This window comes from Tupaia chinensis, unplaced genomic scaffold, assembly GCF_000334495.1.
Source record: "Tupaia chinensis unplaced genomic scaffold, TupChi_1.0 Scaffold000443_1, whole genome shotgun sequence".
Lineage (NCBI taxonomy): Eukaryota > Metazoa > Chordata > Mammalia > Scandentia > Tupaiidae > Tupaia > Tupaia belangeri.
In genome coordinates this window covers 2362077-2387358 of record NW_006159948.1, presented here as the reverse complement: position 1 = coordinate 2387358, position 25282 = coordinate 2362077, and the positions used below count along the sequence as shown (strand labels likewise).

Below are 25282 nucleotides of genomic sequence, written 5' to 3'. Positions count from 1 at the left end.
AAAAAGCAGAAAGTCACCTCCTGGTGGGGGTGGCCATACTATAATCCTTTCTCATCCATTCTCCCCTCAGAATGTTGGGCATGCATGCACACATGCCCAGCATGAGTTTTAAGCTCCTGGGTCCAGGACTTGAACCATGGCTGACTATGTGGGAATACGTGGTGTAAACATTATACTGTCTGATGGGCCCATGATATGTTTTTAAATGACTATTGATTCAATGGAGAAATTCCAAAATAAATTTAAAAAATTTTTGAAACATATAAAAACATGAGCACATCAGAACACTTAGGGGATTCAACAAAAAGAGAGAAAATAACAAACAACCTAGTAATGTATCTTGAGAAACCACAAACTCAAGAAAAAAACTAAACTTAAAAATAGTAGAAGGAAGAAAATATTAAAGATTTATTATTATAAATTAATGAAATAGAAACCAATAAATATAGTATCTAGGAATAAATTTAACCAAGGAGGTAAAAGATTTTTATACTCAAAGCAATAAGACTTATAAGATTAAAGAAGACCATTATCTTTTTCCTAAATTATTTATTTAATCTTAATTATCATTATTATTATTATTTTAATTTGCTACAGGGCATATATGCTCACTGGGAGGAGGGAGAGAGAGAGAGAATCAGAGAGAGAAAGAGAGAGAAAGTCATAGGTCTGAGACTCAAACAGCAGTTGGTCATGAGAGAATGGCCTTAACCACCAGACAACCTGGAGGCCCCTAAAGAAGAAAATTTTCACTTTCACTATAGTATTCAATAAATTAGATAAGACAGCCAAAATTTATTAAAAAATAGGCTATGTGTTAGATGGTTTTGCTCAACTCTAGGCTAATAAAATGTGTTAAGTGTGTTTAAGATAAGCTAGGCTAAGCTATGATCAGCCAGGTAGGTGTATTAAATACATTTTTGACTTACAATATTTTCAATTTATGATATGTTTTTTTCAAGATACAACCTCATTATAAGTCAAGAAGCATTTGCATATCATTTCCCTTTCTACTGGCCTGAAAGGTTTTTGATGAGAAATCCACTGATCATGTCCTATTAAGATTCTCTTGAGCATAAAGTAATTTTTCTAAAGTTCTCTTTCTTTGTCTTTGTCTATGTTCATACAATGCTTCACAGTGAACATTTTGATATTCAACTCACTTGTGAATGTTGATTTTCCTCCCCAGATGTAAGAACTTTCATAAGCATTCTGTCCCTCTTCTTATTCTCTGCCCTTTCTGAGGCTCCTATAATGCATATCTTGGTTCTTTTGACTGTGTCTTATAAGTCATATAATCATTTTTTGTAATTTCCATTTATTTGTCAAAGTCTCTTATTTTGTTCATGTATTATTTTCCTAATTTCATTTAATTGTCTATCTTTGTTGTAGTGGATAAGGCAGCTTACTGTGCAGTTTGAATCCCAGACCCAGTAGCTTCAAATATGTGCTAGGAGTGTGTGTGTGTGTGTGTGTGTATGTGTGTGTGTGCATGTGTGTGTGTGTGTGTGTGTGTATGCATGATCAAAATCCTAAAGGGAGAAATGGAGAAGGACTGTGGCATGACCATTACTATGGGGGGAGAGCTTTCTCATGTTTTCTCTTTCGGTCTCTCTCTGTCCAGCAAACAAAAGTTCCCTCTGACAAATTAAAATCAAATGAACAAACAAGATAATTATTCATAATGTTTATAAATAACCATTCTTTGAGACCAGTTACTGAAGTTTTATTAGTTTCCTTTGGTGGTGTCACATTCACCTGATTCTTTACGAACCACAAAGCTTTGCCTTTGTGTCTTCATTTGAAGGAGCAGACACCTCTCCCAATCTTTGCAGACACGTATTGCCAGATTAAGATCTTCTCTTGTAGAGTCCTTAAACTGATGGGACTGCCTCTGGGATCATGATCTTACTGGGCTAGATAAAAGTATTAAAAATTTTTCTGGGATCTTAATCAAATCAGTTTTTAGCAGGACTAATACCAGAAGTATGGCTAGGTGTGCCTTTTGCCAAGTCCATGAAAGTGCTCTCATTGAGTCACTGTACTGGTCCCCAGGTGAACAGGACTGCCTGTACACCCTGGTAGAGCAGATTGGGAGACATATTACACGACTGCACTTAGATCTGAGGTTGGAATTCTGTCCGTTATATTATGAGATATATTGAGATATAATTGACATACAATAAACATAGTTAAAAAGTACAATGAAAAGTTTTAACATTTCTACACCGTCTTTATTAAATGATCTGTTTAAGGTTTTGTTCATTTTCTTTGCTTGCCTTTTTTTGTCTGTTTTTGTTGTTTAGGCTTTTTTAAAATTTCAAATTATTTTATACATTCAATCACATTATTTAGCTTGCAAAGTAGATATTTCAACATGTGTACATTTCTCCCCAGTCCAGTTGATAATACTGTAAAGTTACCTTCAACAGATAATACCCCTTTTCTTTGTCCAATTAATGCTTAAGTCTCTCTTTTTTTTCCCTTTAATGTTCTTCCTCAGAATCTACTCCTTCACCCACTCTCTTCCCACACTGTATCTGGTATTCACAATCATTCACTGTGTTTCTATATCCTTTAGTCACTCTGTTTCAGTCATAGAGTGAGGACACTCACCTTACTGTATTCTTATATTATTTCCAGAAATTTTTTCATGGATACTATTGGTTCTTCTATGAATACAACCATGTCATCTGCAAATAGTGAGAGTTTCAACTCTTCTTTTCCTATTTGAATTTTATTTTATTCTCTTTTCTGATTGCATTGGCAAGGACTTCCAGTATTATATTAAAAGGAGTGGAGAAAGTGGATATCCTTGACTTGTACCAGTTTTTAGTAGAAAAGCTTTCAGGTTTTCTCCATTCAGGATGTTGTTCTCTATGGGTTTTTCATAGATAGCTTTTATTATGTTGAGAAATGACCCTTCTATTCCGATATTGCTGAGAGTCTTTTTCATGAAGGGATATTGCATCTTATCAATGATTTTTCTGCATCAATTTATGTAATCATATCCTTTTTATCTTTTTTCCTGTTGATATGTTGTATCACATTTATGGTTTCGCATATGTTGAACCAACATTACATTCCTGGAATAAAATCTAACTGGTTGTGATGTATAATCTTTTTTATAAGTTGTTGGATACAATTTGCTAGTATCTTGTTGAGAATCTTTGCATCTATATTCATCAGGGATATTGGTCTACAGTCTTCCTTCCTTGTCCTGTCATTATCTGTTTTAAGGATAAGGGTGATAGAGGCTTCATAGAATGAATTAGGGAGAGATTCACCATTTTGGATCTTTATAAATAACTTAAGCAGAATGAGGGTTAACTCTTCTTTAAAAGTTTTGTAGAATTCAGAGGTGAAGTCATCAGGACCAGGGCTTTTCTTCGTTGGGAGGTTATTTACTACTGTTTCAATCTTCTGAATTGTTATAGGCCTAATCAGACTTTCTATATCCTTCTGGTTCAATATTTGTAGATTATATATGTCCAGGAATTTGTCCATTTCATCCAGATTTTTTTGTTTCTTGGCATAAAGTTGTTCATAGTATCCTCTAATGATGTTTTGTATTTCTACTATGTCTGTTGTTATATTGTCCACTTCATTGCATATTTGATTTACCTGTTTCTTTTCTCTCTTCTTAATAAGTCTCACTAGTGGTGTAGTGATTTTGTTTATCTTTTCAAAGAACCAGCTTTTACTCTCATTTGTTGTCTGTATAGTTCCTTGATTTTCTATTTCATTTATTTATGCTCTTATCTTTATTATAATTTCCTCTCTCCTGGAGTTTTTTGGATATTTTTGCTGTTACTTTTCCAATTCTATGAGGCATAATGTTAGGTAATCCATTTGCCTTATTTCCGTCTTCTTATGTGCACTAATTGCTATAAACTTCCCTCTCATGACTGCTTTTGCAGTGTCCCAATGATTATGGAAACTCATGTCCTCAATGTCATTGGTTTCCATGCATCTCTTGATTTCAGTCTTTATTTTTTCAGTAGTTGTGAAGTCATTCAGGAGTAGGTGAGTTTCCATGTATTTGAGTATTTTGGAGGATTTCTCTTGAAATTAAGATCAAGTTTAATTCCATCATGGTTGGAAAAGATGCTGGATATAGTTTCTATAGCTTTGAATCTGTAGAGGCTTTCCTTGTGCCCTATCATGTGGTCAATCTTTGAGAAGGTTCCATGTGGGGTGAGAAAAAAGTGTATCTCGAGGTTTTTGGGTGGAAAGATCTTTAAGTGTGTGTTAAGTCCATTTGATTTATGGTATCATTTAGATCCTTTATCTCTTTACCTGTTTTTTGTCTAGATGATCTGTCCAGAGGGGATAGAGGGGTGTTGAGGTCTCCAACAATTAGTGTGTTATAGTCTATCTCTCCTTTTAGATCTAACAGTCTTTCTCCTTCATGTATTTGGGTGCTCCTGTGTTAGTTGCATACATATTTATAAGAGTTATAACTTCATGATTGATTGACTCTTTTACTACAATATAGTGTCCTTCTTTGTCTCTTCAAACAGTTTTTGTTTTAAAGTCTATTTTGTCAGAAATTAGTATTGCGACTCCAGCATTTTTTTTGTTTCCCATTTACATGGAAAACCTTTTTTCAACCCTTCACATTTAGTCTTTGTGTGTCTTTATCCATGAGATGTGTTCCTTGTAGGCAATAGATAGAGGGTTTCTGTTTTTTAATCCATTCAGCCAGTCTGTGGCTCTTGATGAGAGAATTTAATCCATTAACGTTCAACATTATTATTGATATTTCTGGACTTGTCCCTACCTTCAAGTTGGCCATTGTCTTGGTTGTCTTTTATTTCATTATTTCTGGCTGTTCATTCTTAGTTTTCTTGGAACAGCACTATCTTCAGAGTTTCTTTTTTTCTTTTCTTTTTTTTTTTTTGAGAGGTTTTTGCTTATAGGGCGTGTGTACTCACCAGAGAGACAGAGAGAGACAGAGAGTCAGAAAGCGAGAAATCACCCCCCAGGGGAGATGGCCACACCGCAATCCCTTCTCCTCCATTCTCCTCTTGGGATCTTGGGCACGCATGCACACGTGCCCGGTGTGAGTTTAAGCCACCAGGTCCAGGACTCGAACTGCGGTCAACTACGTGGGAGTCCAGCGACATAGCCATTACGCTAACTGCTGGTCCCTTCAGAATTTTTTAAAGAGTTGGTCTAGTGTTGGCAAATTCTTTCAGGTTTTGTTTGTCTGAAAAGATTTTAATCTTGTTTTTCCCATGTGAAGGATAATCTTGCTGGATATAATAATCTTGGTTGGAATTGTTTCTCTCTTAACACTTTCAATATGTCTTCTCATTTTTTCCTTGCTTGCACTGTTGCTGTTGAAAGGTCTGGAGTTAGCCTGATGGGATGACTTTTGTAAGTCACATCTCGTTGCTCTTTTGCCAGTTTTAGTATCTTGTCTTTATCTGTGGGCTTGGCCATTCTGGCTAAATTGTGCCTTGAGAAGATCTTCTTGGGTTGATTCTATTCAGAGCCCTTTGTATTTCTTGGGTCGGGATGTGTGAGTCCTTCTCTAGTTCTGAGAAATTTTCTTCCAGGATTTCATGGAATAGATTTTCCATGCCCTTATTAGTTTCTTCACCTTCTGGGATACCAATTATTTGGATGTTTGTATATTTAATGGAGTCTAGTATTTCTCATATATTATCCTCATGTTTTTTTTTTTTAATTGTTGAATTTGGAGACTTTGTTAAATACTTTACATACAGTTCCATTATTAGATACAACTTTCAAGTACTTTCTACCGGTCTGTCATCTTTTTTTTTTTTTTTATGTAATCATTTTGAAGAGTGGATATTTTTTATTTAGATGAAGCTCACTTTATTAGTTCCTAATTAATGGATTGTCTTTATTTTAAAGTGTATCTTTCTAGAGATAGAGATAGAGACTCCCAGCAGAGTTTTGCCACACTGTTATCCTCCCTCTGACCTTCTAGTCAGCCCAAACCAAAGGTGCAACTATGGGCACACTCAGCATGTTCAGATCAACCCAGGAACTGAACCCAGGCCATTTCTATATGGCTCCAGTATTGTGCAGTTGTGCCCTACCACTTGCACCACCACTGTTGGACCTGGATTATGCTTCAACATTATCTTTAAAACACTTACCTAATCTAACATCATAATTTTTTTTTATAAATTCATTTTTGAATATCTAGATTTTATCTTCATCAATATTCTAATCTATTATTTTAAAGGTCATTAATGATGAATTTCCTATGTTCATATTAATTTTTGCCCTCAATCTTAAATTTACATCACATTGGATACTGCTGTCTATACTTATTATTTTCAATTTTGTCTTAGTTCAATTTAAGTAATACTTTAATTTCATGGTTTTACATATATCACAATCAATACCTGATTTGTCTTCATATGTTTCTCTCTTCTTCTTCTGTTCCCAAGAATATAGATATTTTTCATTCTTTTTTTCTCCATGCTTATCAATCTGAATTTTATATATATTAATTGTTCAGTAAATAGCTCTACATGAATTCTTCCACATTGTAATTACAAGCTTATTTTCTTTTTTCATTTATGTACGTTCATTTGCAAATGTCTGCTAGATCATTTCACTGGCAACACCTTTCACCTATAATGTACACACACATAGAGAGCTTTCTCCAAAGTTGCTTACTCCTCATAAACTTTATTTCTGTTTATGACACTATACTATCGTGGACACAGAGACATACACTATTAAAACACTATCTTCATGAATACCTCTATCTCTATTATATTCCCTGAGGTGAGATTAATAACAAATATAGCTCAGATAATCTCCTCCCCTGGTCACAGTTACCTTGGATATCTATCTATCTCTCCAGTATATAATCAAAGCTCCATAAGTTGCATTCAAGTTATTCACACGTACAATGTGGCTCTTGTATACATTTTCAAGCGTGAATCCTTCAGGTCATTTTTAAATTGAACTCCAGATGACCTCTTTTCCATTCTCAGTAAATGTATCACATATATTATTAGTTTCTTCTTTGCTGTTTTGAGTGTTCTTCTACTTTGTCTATACTCTTGTATGTGCTACTTATTTTTACAACTCAGGTCAACTATTTACTACAAGGAAACCTGTATTTCTACCTAATCAGAAGTAATTTCTCTTCTCTGAATTCTTTCTTACTTTATGTATTTCCTATTAGACTTTTTACACCTTATATTTTATTCAATTTACATCTTATTTTTGCTTCTAATAATTGAATTAAAACCATCATAGACTTGTGTTTATGTTGCTAGAAATTCCCAACATGCTAACTGCTTTTGTAAATGTTAATTCAAACGATGAATGAAAATACCTTAGTCATTGTTTTCCTCTATTAAGGTCATGAATTTCCTTTTCTCTTACTTCATCATCAGTATTTCTCACACCATAACAAAGATCATTCATGTAAACAAATATATATGATGGAAAAAGGTGGTCGAAAAAACCGATTAGAAATTGGTAGAGTTTGTCTTATGGTAGGTCATATTTTCTGGTTGTTTCTAATCTATTCATTTAGATGAAGATGTATATCTTCAACTCTTTTGACCCTTAAATTTATATATCAAAATCTATCATTGTCTTTGATTCAAGAGTTTTTTTTACAGTGAAAGCAAAGACTTACTTTAATCCTCCCTAGGAAAAAAATATCTATTGGATTGCTTGTCAGCAAAATCTTGAATTTTTCCACTTAACACAGTTTACAGTCAGAGAGAGAATGTGGTTCACCTTTCAGGGCATGGAGGATGCTTTTTCTGTTATTTCCCTTAGTATCACCAGCACCTTTTCTGGCCCCTTTATACGCCAGATTCTCTGGGTACACAAGAACTCTGGAAAGAGACTTTACAATAAGAAATACCATTTCAGAGTGTAGAAGTTTCCTAGCCTTTTTTTTAATAATAGAACATGAGATCAAAATAGTACTGCCATGGCTTGTCAACAGCTCAGTGGTCCTACTAAAATCAATAGGGTCTCTCTGGGAGTTTGACCCTAACAAACATTTATCTTGCTAGATAGAAATAGTACTCAGGTCCAAATGAAGACTCTGAGCTGGCTAAAATATTTGTTTTCTCTGAAGCATTATTTTATAACATGTTATAAAAGATAAAGAATCATTCTTTTTCAGTTGAAAGACTGACATTTAAGTGATTCAAGTCTTTGTCCTGGTCTCTATCACAGGCCATTTCGAGGTTCTGATAGAACAGTTTTCTCTGAGTTGAGGGATTTATTTTCCTGAAAGTTTTCCTCTGTTTAAAAACTTTACACATATTTTCTTGACTAACACCTTTAGAGGTGGTTTTATTTTATATTCAAGGAAGTTAATTGGTGGTGGCATATTCTGAAAACCTGAGGGTTGGTTACCATAAATAATAGTTTCATTTTTTATTTTTTCCATTTTGGAAGTAGAGATAGAAGATCTGGTTAACTCTCAACTACTTTATTTCACCAGCAGTCCCTTTCAAAAAGAATGTAGGGCTATTCTGAAAATAATGGTGGACATGTTTCTACCCAAAATATGCATGGAAGATATTAGGTAGCCAATAACTCTTTAACCTAAAAAGAAATTTAAATTAGTAGGCACTTTGACTGTGACATGAGAAATCACTAAGACAATGAAAGCACTAATTTTGTAATTTAAAAAACCTTTCCTAGCAATCATTTAATATCTATCATTTTGATATTAAATTTGAGTAAGAATGAACTGACTTTTGGCTTTAATGGCCATGGGTAATTTTTTTTTTTTTTTTTTTTTAGAGATTTTTGCTATAAAGCGCATATGCTCACCAGAGAGATAGAAAGCAAGAAATCATGCACTGGGAGGATGGCCATGCGGCAATTCCTTCTTCTCCATTCTCCTCTGGGGATTTTGGGCACACACACACACACACACACACACACACACACACATACACAATCAGCTTGAGTTTCAAACCTCTGAGTCTGGGACTCGAACCATGATATACCACATCGGAGTCCAGAGCTTTAACCAGTATCCCACCTAATAGTCCCCATCCATAATTTTTTTTTAAATGGCAAGCACACAAACTGGAGTAACCATAGATATTATAGAGTTTGACCAACTACCCAGCTTGCTGAATGGTGTTCTGTTTTCTGTTTTTTAGTTTTTTTGTTTATTTGTTGATATATTGGCTTGGATATCAGTACATCAAGAATATAAATTATTGGGGCTGGCAGGTGCTGTGGTGGTTAAGGGCACTGAACTCCCACATGGCTGACCATGGTTCAAGTCCCAGACCTGGTAACTTGCTTTCTCATTTTCCCTCTCTCTCTCTCCTCTCTCATTCTCTCTCACTCACTCACTCACTCTATCACTTTCTGATCTAATTAAAATAAATAAATAAATAAATAAGTTAAATAAAGTACTTATTTAATTAAAACAAGAATTCTAATTAAGGCATAGAATTAAAATATTAAAAGATAGAATATAAATATTGCCAGGTCTATTCAAACCAGAAACAGGTGGCTGGGTTTATTTAAAGAGAAGTTTAATACATTTTCAGAAAAAAAAAAGGAATTATGCCATAAGAGTTCTGTCCTCAATTGTGACTATTTTGGATCAGTTATCCATTCATCTGTTCCTATCCTCACACATACTCACATACATTTTGATCTTTCCCTTTAGCACCAGAGATGTTGACAGGAACATGGATTTTTGGAAAAGAGAAGAGAACTTCAGAGGTCAATTAACGGGATTTGAGAGAAGTTAACTGGAATCAGTAGTAAACAGGTTGACAAAATCATATGGCTAATGGGGCAATATTTGACACTCTACTTCATTGTCTGTTAATAAGGAGGAGTGGGGGAGGTGAAGGAAAGTCAGTTCCTAAGAGACAGGTGTAAAGATGGCTGAGCAAACAGTACTTTGATTTGAGCAGGGGGAACTCTGGCAGTTAGCTCAAGTTTTTCACAATGTAATAACTAATGCAATGATTCATCTGGGTGCACAGAAGTTCCACCTTCTTTCAGACAACAGTTATAGACATATGCACCTACACGGAGCTTAAAATGGGGAGAATTCAGTGATGCTATGAGCATAAACTACTTATGTTTTCAGAACTTTGGCTCATTCTGATGTTCCTTACTATAAAGGAAAGATGGGAACAGTTGGGCCATCTGCTAGCCCAGTTCTTCCTATAGCCTAACCACTTTAGATTCACTTGGGGATGATAAAAGGTCAAAGAGTTTTTACTCTGGATTCTTGAGATAATCATACTCCTCCGGGACATGATAGATGAGACATTGAGTGCCTTGAGGTTTATTTATAGTGCCAAATTAAGATGATCCAATATAGAATAAGAAATTTGATGCTAAGAATTCTAGATAAATTCTTGCATCAGTCCCACCATTTTTGAAAATTTCTATACTCCTATGTTGAAACTAGGTCAGTAAAAATAAACAAACATGTTTTAAAAAGTTAGTCTTCATAATAACCACAGTAGAAGATCCAGATTAAAAAATGACTTTATAGTCAGCAGGTGGTATAAAAGTTAAGACTCTGGATCTCCCACGGCCAGTTATACAATTTGAGTCCCAGACCCAGCAGCTTGAAGAACACACCGGGCATGTGTGATGCATGCCTAAAATCCTGAGAAGGGAATGAGAAGAAGGGATTGATCATGGTCATCTCCCCTGCTTTGGGAGAGGAGGGATTTCACATGTTCCCTTTCTCTCTCTGTCTCTTTGACAAGCATACATACCCTATAGCATAAAACAAAACAAAATCCTCAAAACTAAACCAACAAGAAACAAAATGGTGTCTAATATTTGTTTGAAATCTGATGTGGCCAAAACATACAAACCAGCTGGAAAGCAACATGGCTGGGAGTGCTGAGTCCAAGGGTTCCAGGATTTACATAAATGGTGTTAACAATGATTAAGTTATTGCTTAATGTATGACACTGAATAGAGTAAAAACAGTAAAACATAAGAAGTTTGCTTGATTGAGCTACTACAGTTGTCTTGCTGCTCAAAACCGAAAATAAAGAAACCATGCTTTTGGTGCCAAGTTTCTAATTCTCTTCATGCTCGCTGATCCTTTCCTTCCTTTCTAACCTAACATCAGTCACTTTGAGTAGAACTATGATTCGTGGTAGAACCACATTGATCTTTTCCCAAGCAGACTGAGGCCACATGCACTCATTCAAATATGTTACAGAACTTCAAGGAAGAGGAACCTATAATTGCCCCAGTTACCATTCAATCCAGTGGATGAAGGAGAGGAATATTTGGATTCAGCTACTGAGGATTTCGAAGAGGTCACATAGGGGAAAGAAATATAATGTGACCTGTGGGTAAAGGTCTTTGGGCCAATTCACTGTACTTTTTTGTTTTATGTGTCATATGCCTATATTCCCCACTCCATGAATCCCAAAAGAGGATTCTCCTTATTCTAAGAAGCTGTATGTAGAGAAGTGCTAGTACTAGAGTGCTAGTACTAGAAGTGCTAGTACTAGAGTCACTGGTTTCTTTGGTTTGAATGATATTTTCTTGCATGTTTTTAGAGCATATAGCATTAGAAAATATAGTGTAGCTTCCTGGGGTGAATGTTAGGCAGGCATATTATTTTCTTGTCCATGGATGTAGACTTCTTAAGCTCAGCAGGTATCGCCTTACCCTCTTCATGTTGCCCTCAGGGATTTGGAGCTCAGGGAACTGGCACAAATGGTTAACACTCTGGTTTTCTGCTATTGCCATAAATAATGAAAGCCTTGGGGCCAGGAGGTGATGTGGTGGTTAAGGCGCTGGAATTCCCAGATGGCTGACTACGGTTTGGGTCTTGGGCTTGATGGCGTCCTTTCTCACTTTACCCCCTTCTCTCTGTCTTTCTCTGGCAAAACTCATGTGAAAAAATAATAATAAATCAATAAAATAATTCTAAAAAAACAAAAAGTTAACATCATAAAAAAAATAATGAAAGCCTTTATCTCCAAGCTAGGCATCTAACTTTTTCTGCCTGTATTTATGAAACTGAGTTAGGTTAACTTGTTAGCATGCAAGTGGGGTAGAATATCTGACTCTTCAAGTTCTCAATGCCCTTTCATACAGATTCCTGATTTCTAGTAGAAATAATGGCACTGTAGTGCCATCATTATAATCTTATTCGATTGCTTTGATAATTATTTAGCAAGGCAGAAATTTTAATGGAAATACAATTATAATAATATCAAAATAATCACAGGCTATTTATGCAGCAGTAAGTACTAGAGATTAATTGAAGTTATTAGAAAAGAAAAAGCAACTTGATTCCATATTGAAAACACATCTTAAATACCTAAAAGACATTAATAGAAAAACCTGACAAAGAAAAAAAAGTTTAAAACCATAGTTTAGTTAATCAACAGTCTTAAGACTGAGCAGTAGAGCCAAAGAAGGATCTGCCAGATTTGTATTTAAAGCAATCCAGTCATATACCATTGATCTTCCATGAGACTTTATCCACTCTAATTATGCTAGGTAGAAACCTTCAGAAATTTTATGTATAAAGTAGCACCACCTATAAGAGTACTTAAAATACTTCAAGATGTAGGGTATTGATGTCGGGGCAAAAGCTGTCAGTGAGCAAAGATACTCCACTAGAGGTCAGCAGATGCCAACTCTCATCATGGATGAGACAGTCCAGGGGTTGACAGCTAGGAGACCTGTCTGAATCCTGGGACAGCCATTGCTGTCTATGTAGATGAATTTTGAATGCAGATGACTGGGAAGAAGGAACTAAAGACGGAGGAAGAAAAAGGGAGAGGATGATTGTGTGGCGGGCTCTGGACACATCACAAGCCGAGGGGTGTAGGGAGTGGTTTCTTTGAAGCTGGGCATATCGTGTACTGGTTGGCAGCTGGTAATTCCTCTCAGGTTTCTTGGTGGCCAATCATAAGCTGGGCTCTGCCATGGAGGTTACTGGTTCAGCAAAGGTCTCTGAGGCTCACATGAAGGGAAGGGTTATTAGAGAAGATGATGAAATCATGGCAATAACTCCTGAGGGCATGGCAGCTGCAGTTTTCAACTGAACAATTATTGAGAGGCAAAATGGCCTTAGTTTCTATTCCAGGCAAAGTACCCACACTTCTAAAGTGTTATTTCTTTTGCTCTTCTGTGTGTTCTAGAAGTTTTTAGCAGTAGCTATCCCGGATCCAGTGCAGGCTTTATTATGGCTCATTGTATCAAAAACAATGATGTATAACACAAGTATTTAAAGGTCAAGGAGATGACTATTACCATGAAGTATTCATTGAATCCCTAAAACAAGGGACCTATAGTCTTATTGACCATTCATCAACCATGCATTTAGAAAAACAATATTCTAAACTTTATTTTTAAATATTTACAATTTTGTGAGTATATGACAACCAACATATTCATTTAGGATAGGTCACATTTATGATCTAATTAAGGCTTTTATTTGTTATGTGCAACCTTTAATGTACTATAGAGTTCATTCAAAAAATTATTGTGCTCAGCAGATGTAACTATTTTTAATTCACGTCTCATAAGGAATGCTTTGGGATATGGTCAATAGGGCAGTGGAGTGAGAGTCATCAGGCTTGAGTTCTAAACTTAACTATCCTGATAAAGAACTATATGAATTTGACTAAGTCACTTACCTTTGTGGTTCAGATGTATTTGCTCAGGTGCATAATGAGTGAAGCTCACCTAAGGTCTTTCACATATTCAGACAAAAATGTGATTTTATGAAGATGCAACATTGATAAAAAGACATAATAATAAAAAACCATGTGAAAATAGTTGGTTGTTTCCCACGAATAATACATAGGTCATCAAGCATTTTACTCAGCTATTTAATGGGGGCCTCAGAAACACTTAACTTTGAACAATTTAGTTGGTTTTTTGCCACGAATAATACATAGGTCATCAAGCATTTTACTCAGCTATTTAATGGGGGCCTCAGAAACACTTAACTTTGAACAACATCTCTGAGAGAAAAACACAATTTAGATGGCTATTTGTCCTCTGAGGAAAGCTCAATGGCTCAAAGTGTAGAATATAATTTTTTTTTGATTGCTTAACATTCTATTTGCAGCCTCAGGGCCACAGAACACTAGCCTTACATTAAGAGACCCTTCAGGTCTTTCTTGAGATCAGTGCTTTGATCTCCACAGTTATTCGCTGCAGGAAATTAAACCAGGCTCCTGGGGACCAAACCTCTATCAACTGCAGCTCCAAAAGATGGGAAACTGAGAGCAGGCCTGGAGAGCAGACCCACATTAAGCAACCTGCTCAACAAATATAGACTTGAAAATGAAAGAATGGTGAATGCCTGTACTATTTTTCTAAAAAAGGTGTATTTCTTTTGGTGGTAACAGATGTTCTAACTCTAGTCTAGTAAGTACACGTATAATCACTACAAACCTTTACTGTGACTTGCTGCAAATCTGATTGTTAAATTGCAGCGTTTGTGAATATCAATAGAGCTAAAATTCAAAATTTATTTGTTTTTCTTTTTTCCTGTGGTTTAATTTAACAAAATATGAGGTCTGCAGGGAGGTACTTTGTTCTTGAGAATTTCAACATGCATTATTAGATTGGTTTTCTAACATATAAAGTGTCAAAGTCACTGTAGTTGATTCTAACATAAAAACAAAAAGAATAGTTAATAACTCTACTATAAATGTTAACATGGATTATATGAAAGAGGGCTTTTTAATCCAGGTGTTTCATTCTGCGCAGTCAATTTAAGTAAGGAACATGCAATCATCCATGAAGTAATAGTGACTAGGCCATGCATTGCTAAGGCAGATGCTATTCTTAGCTTCTCTTTGATTTTCAGTCTTCTTTTCTCATTATCTTTGTCAATTAGTAGTTATAGCTCTCCTGCAGGGGCATTGACCCTGCTCTTGAAGCCAAACTATATAGAGTAATAGAAGTATAGAAATCGACTTAAGCATTTTCAGATATTTACCCTTGAGGTTTCTTTGTTCTGATGTCTAGATACAACTACATTGTTTTTGCCTCCGGGTTCGATGGAACAACTCTTTGAATACCATTAGTAAGTTGTGTCCATAAAGTTAGAGATAGTTACACAAAAAGTCAGGCAAATAACTCTCTCCTATGGTACCAGGAAGAGTTTTTAAATTTATCTGTTTCTTCAGAATGACAGATAGACTGATGGAAAGAGAGAAAGACAAGCACCCCCACAGAGTCCTCATGCCATGATCCACTCCCAGCTCAGCCAGCATGGGTCATTGATAGGCACATGTGCACCGCACATATGCAAGGAGGTTCAGGACATAAACCTGGGATCTTTTCAGCATTGCAAGTTATAGCACTAGAACTGCATAACTAACTGGCTCAAGTTTTTTTTTTTTTTTTTTTTTTTTAATTCAGTTTTAGATGTTTCCTGTATTTGTACCTATCTGCCTATGATGAACTTTAGTATAGCACTAGAACTGCACCATTAACTGGCTCAAGTTTTTTTTTTTTTTTTTTTTAATTCAGTTTTAGATGTTTCCTGTATTTGTACCTATCTGCCTATGATGAACTTTATCCTTGAGAAAGATTATAGCTCTGCTATAAACTGGCTTGGTGAGTTTTAAATTGCATAAAAAGCATACTCTTGCTTTGTGTTGGCTGTTCGTTTCCATTATTTTTCAGTCAGTCATTATTTGAGTCTAAATGAAGGAATTCAGAACAACTGTCTATGTGGAAAAATGTCAAGCTAAGCAATAAGTAAAATGCCTAAAGGTGGAGACAAGAAGCAGAGCCAGAGAAGGATATTTTGACTTAAATAAAAAGTGTGCATAATTCTCATCCAGTGTAAAACAAAGCCCTGTACTCTTTTCTTATGAGTCTACAGTGAGAATAAATTTTAAAAAATAAAAATAATAAGGAAAAAATATATGTGTATATATACATATACACACACACATATTTAACTATAAAAGGATAGGGACTAGACTCAGCAGGTGGCATGGTAGTTAAGGTGCTAGACTCTCACATGGTGAATCGTGGCCAGATCAGCTTGCTTTATAACTTTCCCTCTCTCTTGTTTTTTCTCACTCTTGCTCTCTGTCTCTCTGGTGAACACGCCAGTCTTATAGCAAACTAAAACATAATCATAATAATAGATAAAATTAAATAAATAATTCTTTAAAAAAGAAGAAAAAAAGGGTAGGGACTAAAGGGTATGGAAAATGAAATTACTAACCATAAACTAATAGATAAACTAACTGATAAGAAAGTTTATATTGAGAAGGATCTGACTCCATACCACCCAAACACCTTTCCTGGCACTAGGCCTCTGTCACATGATTTAAAGTTAATATTTGTGGATTTTTTTCCTTCTTTTTATTATAGAAAGATTTTTTTTTTTTTTTTTTTTTGCTATAGGGCATGTGCGCTGGCCAGAGAGACAGACAGAAAGTGAGAAATCACCCTTCACGGTGATGGCTACACTGCAATCCCTTCCCATCCATTCTCCTCTCAGGATCTTGGGAATGCATGTGCCTGGCATGAGGTTTTAAGCCACCAGCATGAGGTTTAAGCCTCTGAGTCCAGGACTCTAACCACAATCGACTACGTGGGAGTCCAGCAACATAACCATTACAGCATCTTCTGGTCCCAATATATTGCTTTAAGGTATTTCCAGCATATAATATTTTACAATCTCAAAAAAAATTATTACCTTTATTACATTTGTTTCTAAGTTACAAATAAACCAAGCAATCAGTTGTACTTAGTTCTCTGGTTGTCTCTTCTATAGTTTCACAACAGTGCAGCCAGACCAATAATCTATAATCAAATGACATATATAGACCCTCCAGATAGCATAGATATTTCTTCCACATTTGAAACTACTTTAATTATTGAAATGTAACATAATCAGAGTAGTCAGGAATTATAAGTCAAATTTTAAAGGGCTTCTCATGGGTTAATATCTTAGTTCCACCATTTACTATCCATACTGGGAACTTTATTTAATCTGAGCCTTCATTCACGATGGAAAAATAGAAGTTAAAAATAGTACTTATCCTATTAGGTTGTTCATGTTTAAGATGATAAGATGTATACAGAGTGTTGCCAAATAATAAACACCCAATTAATAAGAGCTATTTTATGGCTCTTGGCACAGTGTTATCATATAGGCAAGAGAATGTTCTTAATAGCCTTTATGACTGTCTTCTATGGAGAAAGTCTTAGCCACTCAGGCCTTGAAGAGTTTGGGTACCAATGCATAAATCCTACTGGACATTTTCTACTCAGGCTGGGAGTTCCTTGATCTATGAAGAGTGTTGTTGAGAGTATGGGAAATTAGTGTACTACTCAAGTTGTGTCTTTCCACAATGTCAAGGTTTTATCCACATCAAATGTCCTTGCACAAATATAAGTATAACTGGGTAAAAGACAAGGAGATGTGAGCCTGCTCAAAGCCAGTACCTGCACCAACATCATGAGGGAGGTCTACTTTGAGTGTCTGTCCAAGGCCATCACCAGGATAGAGTCGCCAGCATGAATCCTCTGTCAAATGGTTGTCACAGCAATATGATATCACAACAGGTTCTGGGCCAGGCATCCCTCAAAGTGCTCAGAGAAGATGGCTGGTTCAATTCGCTCTTGTTAGGGTTCCAACACATCCAGATCTTAGCAAGGGGAGCTGCAAAGTGAGTGCTCAAACACAGCAGCTGCTCTGGTTCGCACAGGAAATGGCCAAGAATGAATGGCATGGAGCTGAGTGTCTGGTTTATATACCATTTTACTAATGTTGTTGTTGTTGTTCTCTCTCTCTCTCTTTCTCTTTTTAGAGAAATTTTTGCTATGGGACACATGTGCTCACTGGAAAGACAACGAGACAGAGGGACAGAAAGTAAAAAATCACTAACCCCACAGGGATGGCCATGCCACAATCCCTACTCCTCCATTCTCCGCTCAGGATTTTGGGCACACATGCATATGCACCTGGTGTGAGTTTCAAGCAGCCAGGTCTGATATTGAACCTCACTTGGCCATGTGAGAGTCCAGAGATGTAACTGTTTTGCCATCTGCTGGTCCCATGTGCCATATGTTCTTATTCTGTGCAACCACTGGGATTATGGACTTGTCATGGTTTGCGGTGATAGGAGTCTATCTGAGTAGTTCAAGCAGGCTGTTTACAGAAGTCTGTAAAAGCAGTCATGTTGTTTACAAATATCTATGAAAGCAGTCAGATAAACATGTTGGTCAAAGCATGTAGTTTTGCAGACTGTGGTGTTGTATGCTTAGCACAAGTGGGACCATTTTGGGACACTGCTCTATACAAGCATTCTGTAGCATGTACCACTGGGCTGTTTCTATACTTTTTTTTAAATGTATTTATTTATGTATTATCATAATCTTGTTTATATTACATCGAATCACATATAACTTTACAATGTGTTACATTTCTTTTACCAGAAGGAATACCATGCATATCAGTCAATACAAAGAAATTAAAACCCCATCTTCATTTTTGAAAGTACTACATAGATTACCCAGGTTTTCTTCCACACTGTTTAAGTCCTTTTCTTATGTAATGGAGGTCTTTTCTGGTTCTCTACCCTGGATTCGAAATGCAGCATAGGCTGTTATAAAAATTAACTGAGATAAAGTATCGAGAGATAAATATTAGATAAATATTACTAGACATGTAATACCTCGTTAAATAATATTTTTTTCTAGGCCCTGAATGCTTGAATAATTCCCACCCACAATGGATAGGGCAATTTACTGAATCCACCAATGTAAACGCTAATTTCATCTGATAAATGCTCACAGACCCATCCAGAATAATGTTTAATCTGGGCACTGCTTGGCTCAGTCAAGTTCACACTCAGAATACACATCATTCCTACCCACAGAACTGCCAGGTAAATTACCAATAACATGAGCTGCACAATAGATTCAGAGATAACTGTCAGCCTGCTTCAGGTGGGTAGGGCATGTGGACTTGCAAATTTTACCAAAAATCAAAGCTGTTTATTAATCCCTTAGGTAGAAGATGTCTAATTATAAATATACAAACACACACACACACACACACACACACACACACACATAAATAAATTGTTTTTGTTATTTAATTAGACTCTTTTTAAATTTTTTTGAGAGGTTTTTGCTATAGGGCACATGCGCTTGCCAGAAAGACAGAGAGACAGAAGGCTATAAATCACCCCCCATAGTGGGGATGGCCACGCCACAATCCCTTCTCCTCCATTCTCCTCTTGGGATCTTGGGCATGCACGTACATGCGCCCTGCATGAGTTTAAGCCACCAGGTCGGGGACTCAAACCACGGTCAACTACATGGAAGTTCAGTGACATAGCCATTATGCCAACTGCTGGTTCCTAATTAGACTCTTGACAAAGAATTTAGAACATCAATTTGTGAGAATAAACTCCATTTGTAAGAGCAAACACAGATCTCAGGTAGCCCTGGAGCTGAGAAACAGCTTTGATTTTTGGTAAAATTTTCAAGTCCACAGCTTTCTGATCAATCTTGCGCTGTTTTGTAATCTTGTATTTTTCCTTCTCTGTGTTGAAGAGCTCACCTTCCTGGTGTCTGGGCTTCCATAACTTCTTTTTCTTGAAGAAAGTTAAGGATCGGTGAGGTGATTTTTACTTTGTTAATGTCAATTTTTGTGGAAGTGGCAATGACAAAATTCTGGTATGTTCTACACAGTGGAACTCGATTGAAGACCAGAGGCCCAGTCACCAGTAACAAGCCACTGCTCAGCTGATTCAGAAAAATCACTCTATTCTTCTGTGGCATTCAGTGAGGATGATCAGAATGGCCCCAGAAGTGATGCTAGCTCACATCTTTCTTACATGTCGACAGAAAGCTTTTTGCCATGGCGCAACAGCTTTTGAGGCACATCTTCAGTAGGCTAATACCTAGGCATTTTGCACAGTTTAACCACCCAAGTATCACTATTCTTGTCACCACCAACTAGTTTTGTGACAGCAGCAAGACTCTTCTTTTTCTTTTCAATCCTGGATTTAGTGGCTGAGTATTTCCTCTTGCACAGGGCCTTCCAGAAACATATGGCAGATCTGGAGTATCTGCCAACTCATCAGACGAGGACAGGGTTTCGACTGCAATGGGACTTCCCCTTATTGGGTTTTTAAAGCCTTGGTGTCACCCTTTTTAACTTTGCCACTAGCACCAGGCTTTTCGGCTTCAGGTTTCTTTTCCTGAGTATCCAGTTCCCCTACTTTTTCACCTGCCATCTTCTTTGCATCCCACAGAAAACCTAAAAGAAACAAATGAAGAGTCTGAAGGTCCTCTTAATTGGCTCTGAGCATGTCTAACCCCCAAAGGTGAGGACTTCTGATGAGCAGATTTCTTAATCTGTCATAAATTTCTGTATTAGTTTACAAACCTTTTTCACCCATTTGTACTGAGTCTCTGAACTGTGTCATTAAATCTTGCTGCATGTCTACTATCTACAACATAATGTATTGAATACTTTCAACTGTTTATTCTATCATTATCATCTCAATTCTAAAGTTGAGGAAAATGAGGTGTAGAGTGGTTAAATAATTTATGCATGGTCATACAGTTGGCGTTCTTTCAAACAATCTTCATCCAGCATAACAAAGATCCTAACTCAAGGAATCTGTTTTCAGAGCCCAGGCTTTTACCAACTATATTATGTTGCACCCAAAATGAAAGATTCATTTCAGAGCACACTCATCTAAACTACCTAGACAAAAATTTTTAAACTTCGCACGTTCACATTCTCACTAGAGTAGGGAGATGTGTTCTTTTTTTTCCCCTCTAAATATTTATACCATTTGTATTAGGTGAAAAAATGAAAACAAAATAAATCATTATAACATAAATTAGCTCACCAAGAGGTTGAATAAAAATAATACAGTGACAAGTTTATCATTTCAAGTGAAATAAATTTATTTTTGACAAGGAACATTTTTCCCATTGCAAAAATCACTTAAAGGATAATGAAAACAGGAAGTAGAGTAGTGGGAATGGAATGAAGATACTAAACTGGAGCTCTTTCTACTCTAGGGTTTCTGGTTACTACGTGCTTGTAAAGCTCGTAGGCATGAAATTCCAAATGCTCTTGCACTTTTTAAGCAGTAAATTTCATCTCCTGGCTAACGGAGAATTGCTATTCACGTCTTAAGGATGTGGACAAAAAGTGGATCACCATGAGTAGGCCCAGATTTTACTGGAGTTGTAGTTCTCATGTTACTAATACATGGGCAATCTCTGATAGTGTCGAATGTATCAGAATTCACAGGATTAGGTAGGCTTCAAGGTCTACTTTAACTCCAATATTTTGTAGATTTCTGATATTAGTGACATATTAATTAATAAATATAATGCTAAATATTTCCATAGATAGACTAGTAGTCAAATGGAATGTTAACTTTTTAAGTTCTCATGTTATTCCCTAGTTGCAACTCTTATTGCCCTAACCAACAGTGTCATAGTGATCTAAAATAGTTAACATGTTTTCCAACTCTAGCTTACTCTCTGAAATGCCCAAAAGAACAACAGAAATGTATTCGTGTCTTTGAAGACAGTAACAGAAGAAGCCATGTTCATTCATTCACAAACACATACACAATATTTTATATTTAGAGAAATAAAAGTTTCTAAATATCAGAAATGAATTAATCTAAATTGGAATAAGCTCCCCCCTTACAAATTCTTAACTCACTAAGGCAATTGCAAACCACCAGTAACACAGCAAGTTGGTTCGTAAGTGTTGGGCATTACCAGGAGTTGCGGCCCAGGTGCTACATTAACTGAAGTCCTACAGGAACTGGATTCAGGGCTCTGAGATTGGCATTGGCTGGATTCACATTCCAGAGTTTGGCAATTCTTAGACACAGAGGTCTTGGGTGGGCAATACTTCACCAAGTAGCTTGCAGGTTGGCAGCGCTGGACTATAAACCCCTTTTGTTGGCTGCTTCCTGCCTGGCCAGGTTGAGAAACACACTCCAGTGCTGCTGAGGATTGTCCTGATATGCATGTTGTCTTTTCACAGGGCCTGGAATTGGAATACGTTGTTTGGACAACTCTGGAAAGGCACGTATTTTGCACACAGCTATTCTCTGGGAGCCTGTCCTGCTCACAATTGGTCACCTGGCAGCTGGTGGCTTCACTCCAGGTGTCTTGAAAGTTGTCGAGGAGCCAGGTTCTGCTATAGCAGCTGCTGGGCAAACAAAATCCATCTTCAAAGCTTGTGGGACTAGAGCCATGTTCAATGGCAGAGAGTGGTGGGGCACGAAGTGAGTGGTAGTCGCTATGGGGCATATTAAAACCCCTAACTGAAGTTGATCACAGGGACCCAACGTGCTCAGTTTGAAGATTAAATTCTTTGCTAGGGAGATTATATACTGAGAGAACTGGGTGTTGGCTTCTTCTCAAGACTCCTTTACACCTCATTGCTTAAGCTAATTTGAAGGATGACATTTCATTAAAACTTTGTTTAGTTATATGTCTTATTAACAGAGATGCAAGTCCATTTTGAATCTTCAAAATGGCTTTAATGTTAGCTACAAGGATGACTCATTCAGGGTAGGGCTGGAAAATATGAGTCCCAACTTGTCACCCAAGCTAACATTTTTTCTCTTAGTCTCTGTCATTCTCCATATTAGTAAGAGGACCCAAAGAATGTATGTGGAAGCAGCCAATTAAACAATGCTTAACATTTAGTGCTGGAGCTTTGAGACAGGCCATCTTCGCAGAATGTGGTCATAGGACACTGAAGACATGTTCAGTCAGATAGGGACCCACTTGAGCCCACTCTTGTACAACTCAGGCCTTGATCTTTCTAGTTAGGATATAAAAAGACTCTGCAAGTGCATTCCTTCTTCCTGTTCACACAAAGTGAACGTGACCATTGCCTTAGCAACAACTCTCTTGTCTAACATTTTGTTCCCCTCATCTTCTTGAAGGCCATATTTAAATGCATCCTCTTCATGAAGCTACTCTTCATACTCCCATTTATAAGTTATTACTTCTTTCTGTGAGTGAGCAATAGTTTTTAACTTCTTTATTGTGACTGTACTTTACTCCAGTGTTTTTCTTGTGTTTTTGTCTCTCAGAGACTAAGAATGTTCTTTTCTACAAATCTGTCTTACATATGCTTTTCATTTTTGTTTATTGTGTGTTTTTTTCTGAGTTCACATCAGCACCTGCATTTATTGTATTAATATCCCATATTTAGCATGGTCATATACTCAGAGCACAGAACCTACCAGCAGTTTCTGTAATGCAATTTAGAATGTACTGAGAGATACTGCAAAAGAGCAGAATATATTAATGCAGCATCCTAGTGTCCCTTTCTCAGGTCTGATGAAATTCAGGAACATCCAGGAACTCTGAATAGCACTGTACAAACACCCACTTGATACTTGAAGAACTGAGGTTATTATATATTTCAAATACACATTGGAATATATTCAGCTTTGTAAGTTGTACTCAAATTGCATACAATACCTTTGTAACACATGTGAGTTACTTATAATTTTGAGTGACCACTCTTATGTGATATTAAAAGATCTCATGCCCTCCACGTGAACCCTATTATAACCAGTTAATTCTTTTCCACGTTTGTATTTATCGTTGCAAAGAGATTTCCACTGTAGCTTGTGACTTTCCTGATTAAAGGTATTGAAGGGATTTACACTACCTTTACAATAAGGTCCTTTCCCCTTAGCTCTTCCTACAACACCTTTCAAAATGGCTGCTGCCTGTTTTATTCTAACCTTTGTCAATTCCTTCTGCCACATATGTGCCCTCCTCACAGGCCATGCTTAGCTCCTTGATCATACCAGTCCTTTCTTTGCCTCCATGTTTTGCACATGTAAGCTGCCTGTCTGTTTTATCCCTTCATTGTCTTCTCCCCTTCTATATACAGTTCTTCTCTTCTTTCGTGTCTCAGCTTAAGAGTTACCTCTTATAGTGGTTCTCTGTCATCCTAACTAAAAAAATAAAAAAATAAATAATAATAATAATAATTCCATTCCCAGTGTCTGATTATTTTCCTCTTTTTTAGAGCTTCTCTCAATTTACAATGATTACATTTGTTTCTTCATTGTGCCTTTGCGTCTCCACTGTGGGTGCACAGAAACATATCTTCCTCATCACTGAACAGCCAACACACTGCATGGTACCCGGCTGCCACATAATAAGATCTCTACACATGCATTTGGAAAAATGAATGAATGAAAGGTGCTAATAAAAATATATTCAGATTATAACAAAATGTCTGAAGGAGTATAATTTTGAAACCTTGACAAACCCAAGATTTCCAAGATTCAGAAAGGGCAATGAAATAAAAGAAAACAAAACAAAACAAAACAAAAATCATGCCTACTTCTCAGCTACCCATTTGTGAAATAAGAAAAAAAAATTTAAGAAAACCACTTATTAACATGATGCAAACTGACTCAATTATTTTAAAATAATGTTGATCGTATGTTTGAAAAGCTTTTACCAAAAAGACAGGCAGCACTTTTCACTGCAAGCACTGAGTCCTGTCGCCAAATTATGTGGGCAAAGGTAGAGCATTGTATAGGCCAGAATTCACACAATCGTCTTCAGCAAGCAGCCTTTTTATTAACCTCACAATGTGAGGTAAATTAGAGAGTACCTGTGTGGTTCTAAATCTCCGTACGTCAGATGGCGATGTTAGGTCTGTCATTTGTGAATAAGGACACTCCATGAGTTCTTCCCTTTTTTGGATGAGGCATTACCTTGCACATTTTAACAGGGTGCTGAATTAATACGTGTTTCAGCATATAATTTTGATTCAATGAGTAAACACAATTTTTGGCTATTGCTGGATTTATAGAGGGAGTTACCTGGTTTATTACTGTGGAATGATGTAGACTAGAGCAACTTGTCACCTAGGAATTGTTTGCATGTAGCCTACTAAAAACGAAGTATTAACTTTGTAAGCAGCTGAATAATGGTAAGTATGTAGTCTATTTTCTAGTATTCTTAAGAGACAGACAGAGCTAGTAACTTGATTGTACATGGTGACTATTTTTCAACTTATGGTTGAAAAATTCCTGTTCTTTCAAGCACACAGAAGATTGCAGCTGCAGTGGCACCTCCTAAACACTGAAAGGTGGACTGTCGATATTTGATGTGGAGAAACAATGATAAAAACTCTAACGTCAGAATGCCAGGATTCTAAGCTAAAATCTACAATTACAATCTTCAGATCGTATAACTCTTTTGCCTTTTACAATTACAATCTGTAACCTTGAACTATTCTGTTAAGCTTCCTATGCCTCAG

General features: G+C 36.5%; 1 protein-coding gene across 1 annotated transcript; it reads right to left on the bottom strand.

Annotated features, from left to right (window-relative positions):
• Window positions 1-21687: 21687 nt before the first annotated feature.
• KRTAP27-1 (keratin associated protein 27-1) lies at window positions 21688-22287 on the bottom strand. The gene has a single exon (XM_006155271.1). It carries the CDS (start codon window positions 22285-22287, stop codon window positions 21688-21690), a length of 600 nt encoding a protein of 199 aa, XP_006155333.1.
• Between the last annotated feature and the right edge of the window lie 2995 nt (window positions 22288-25282).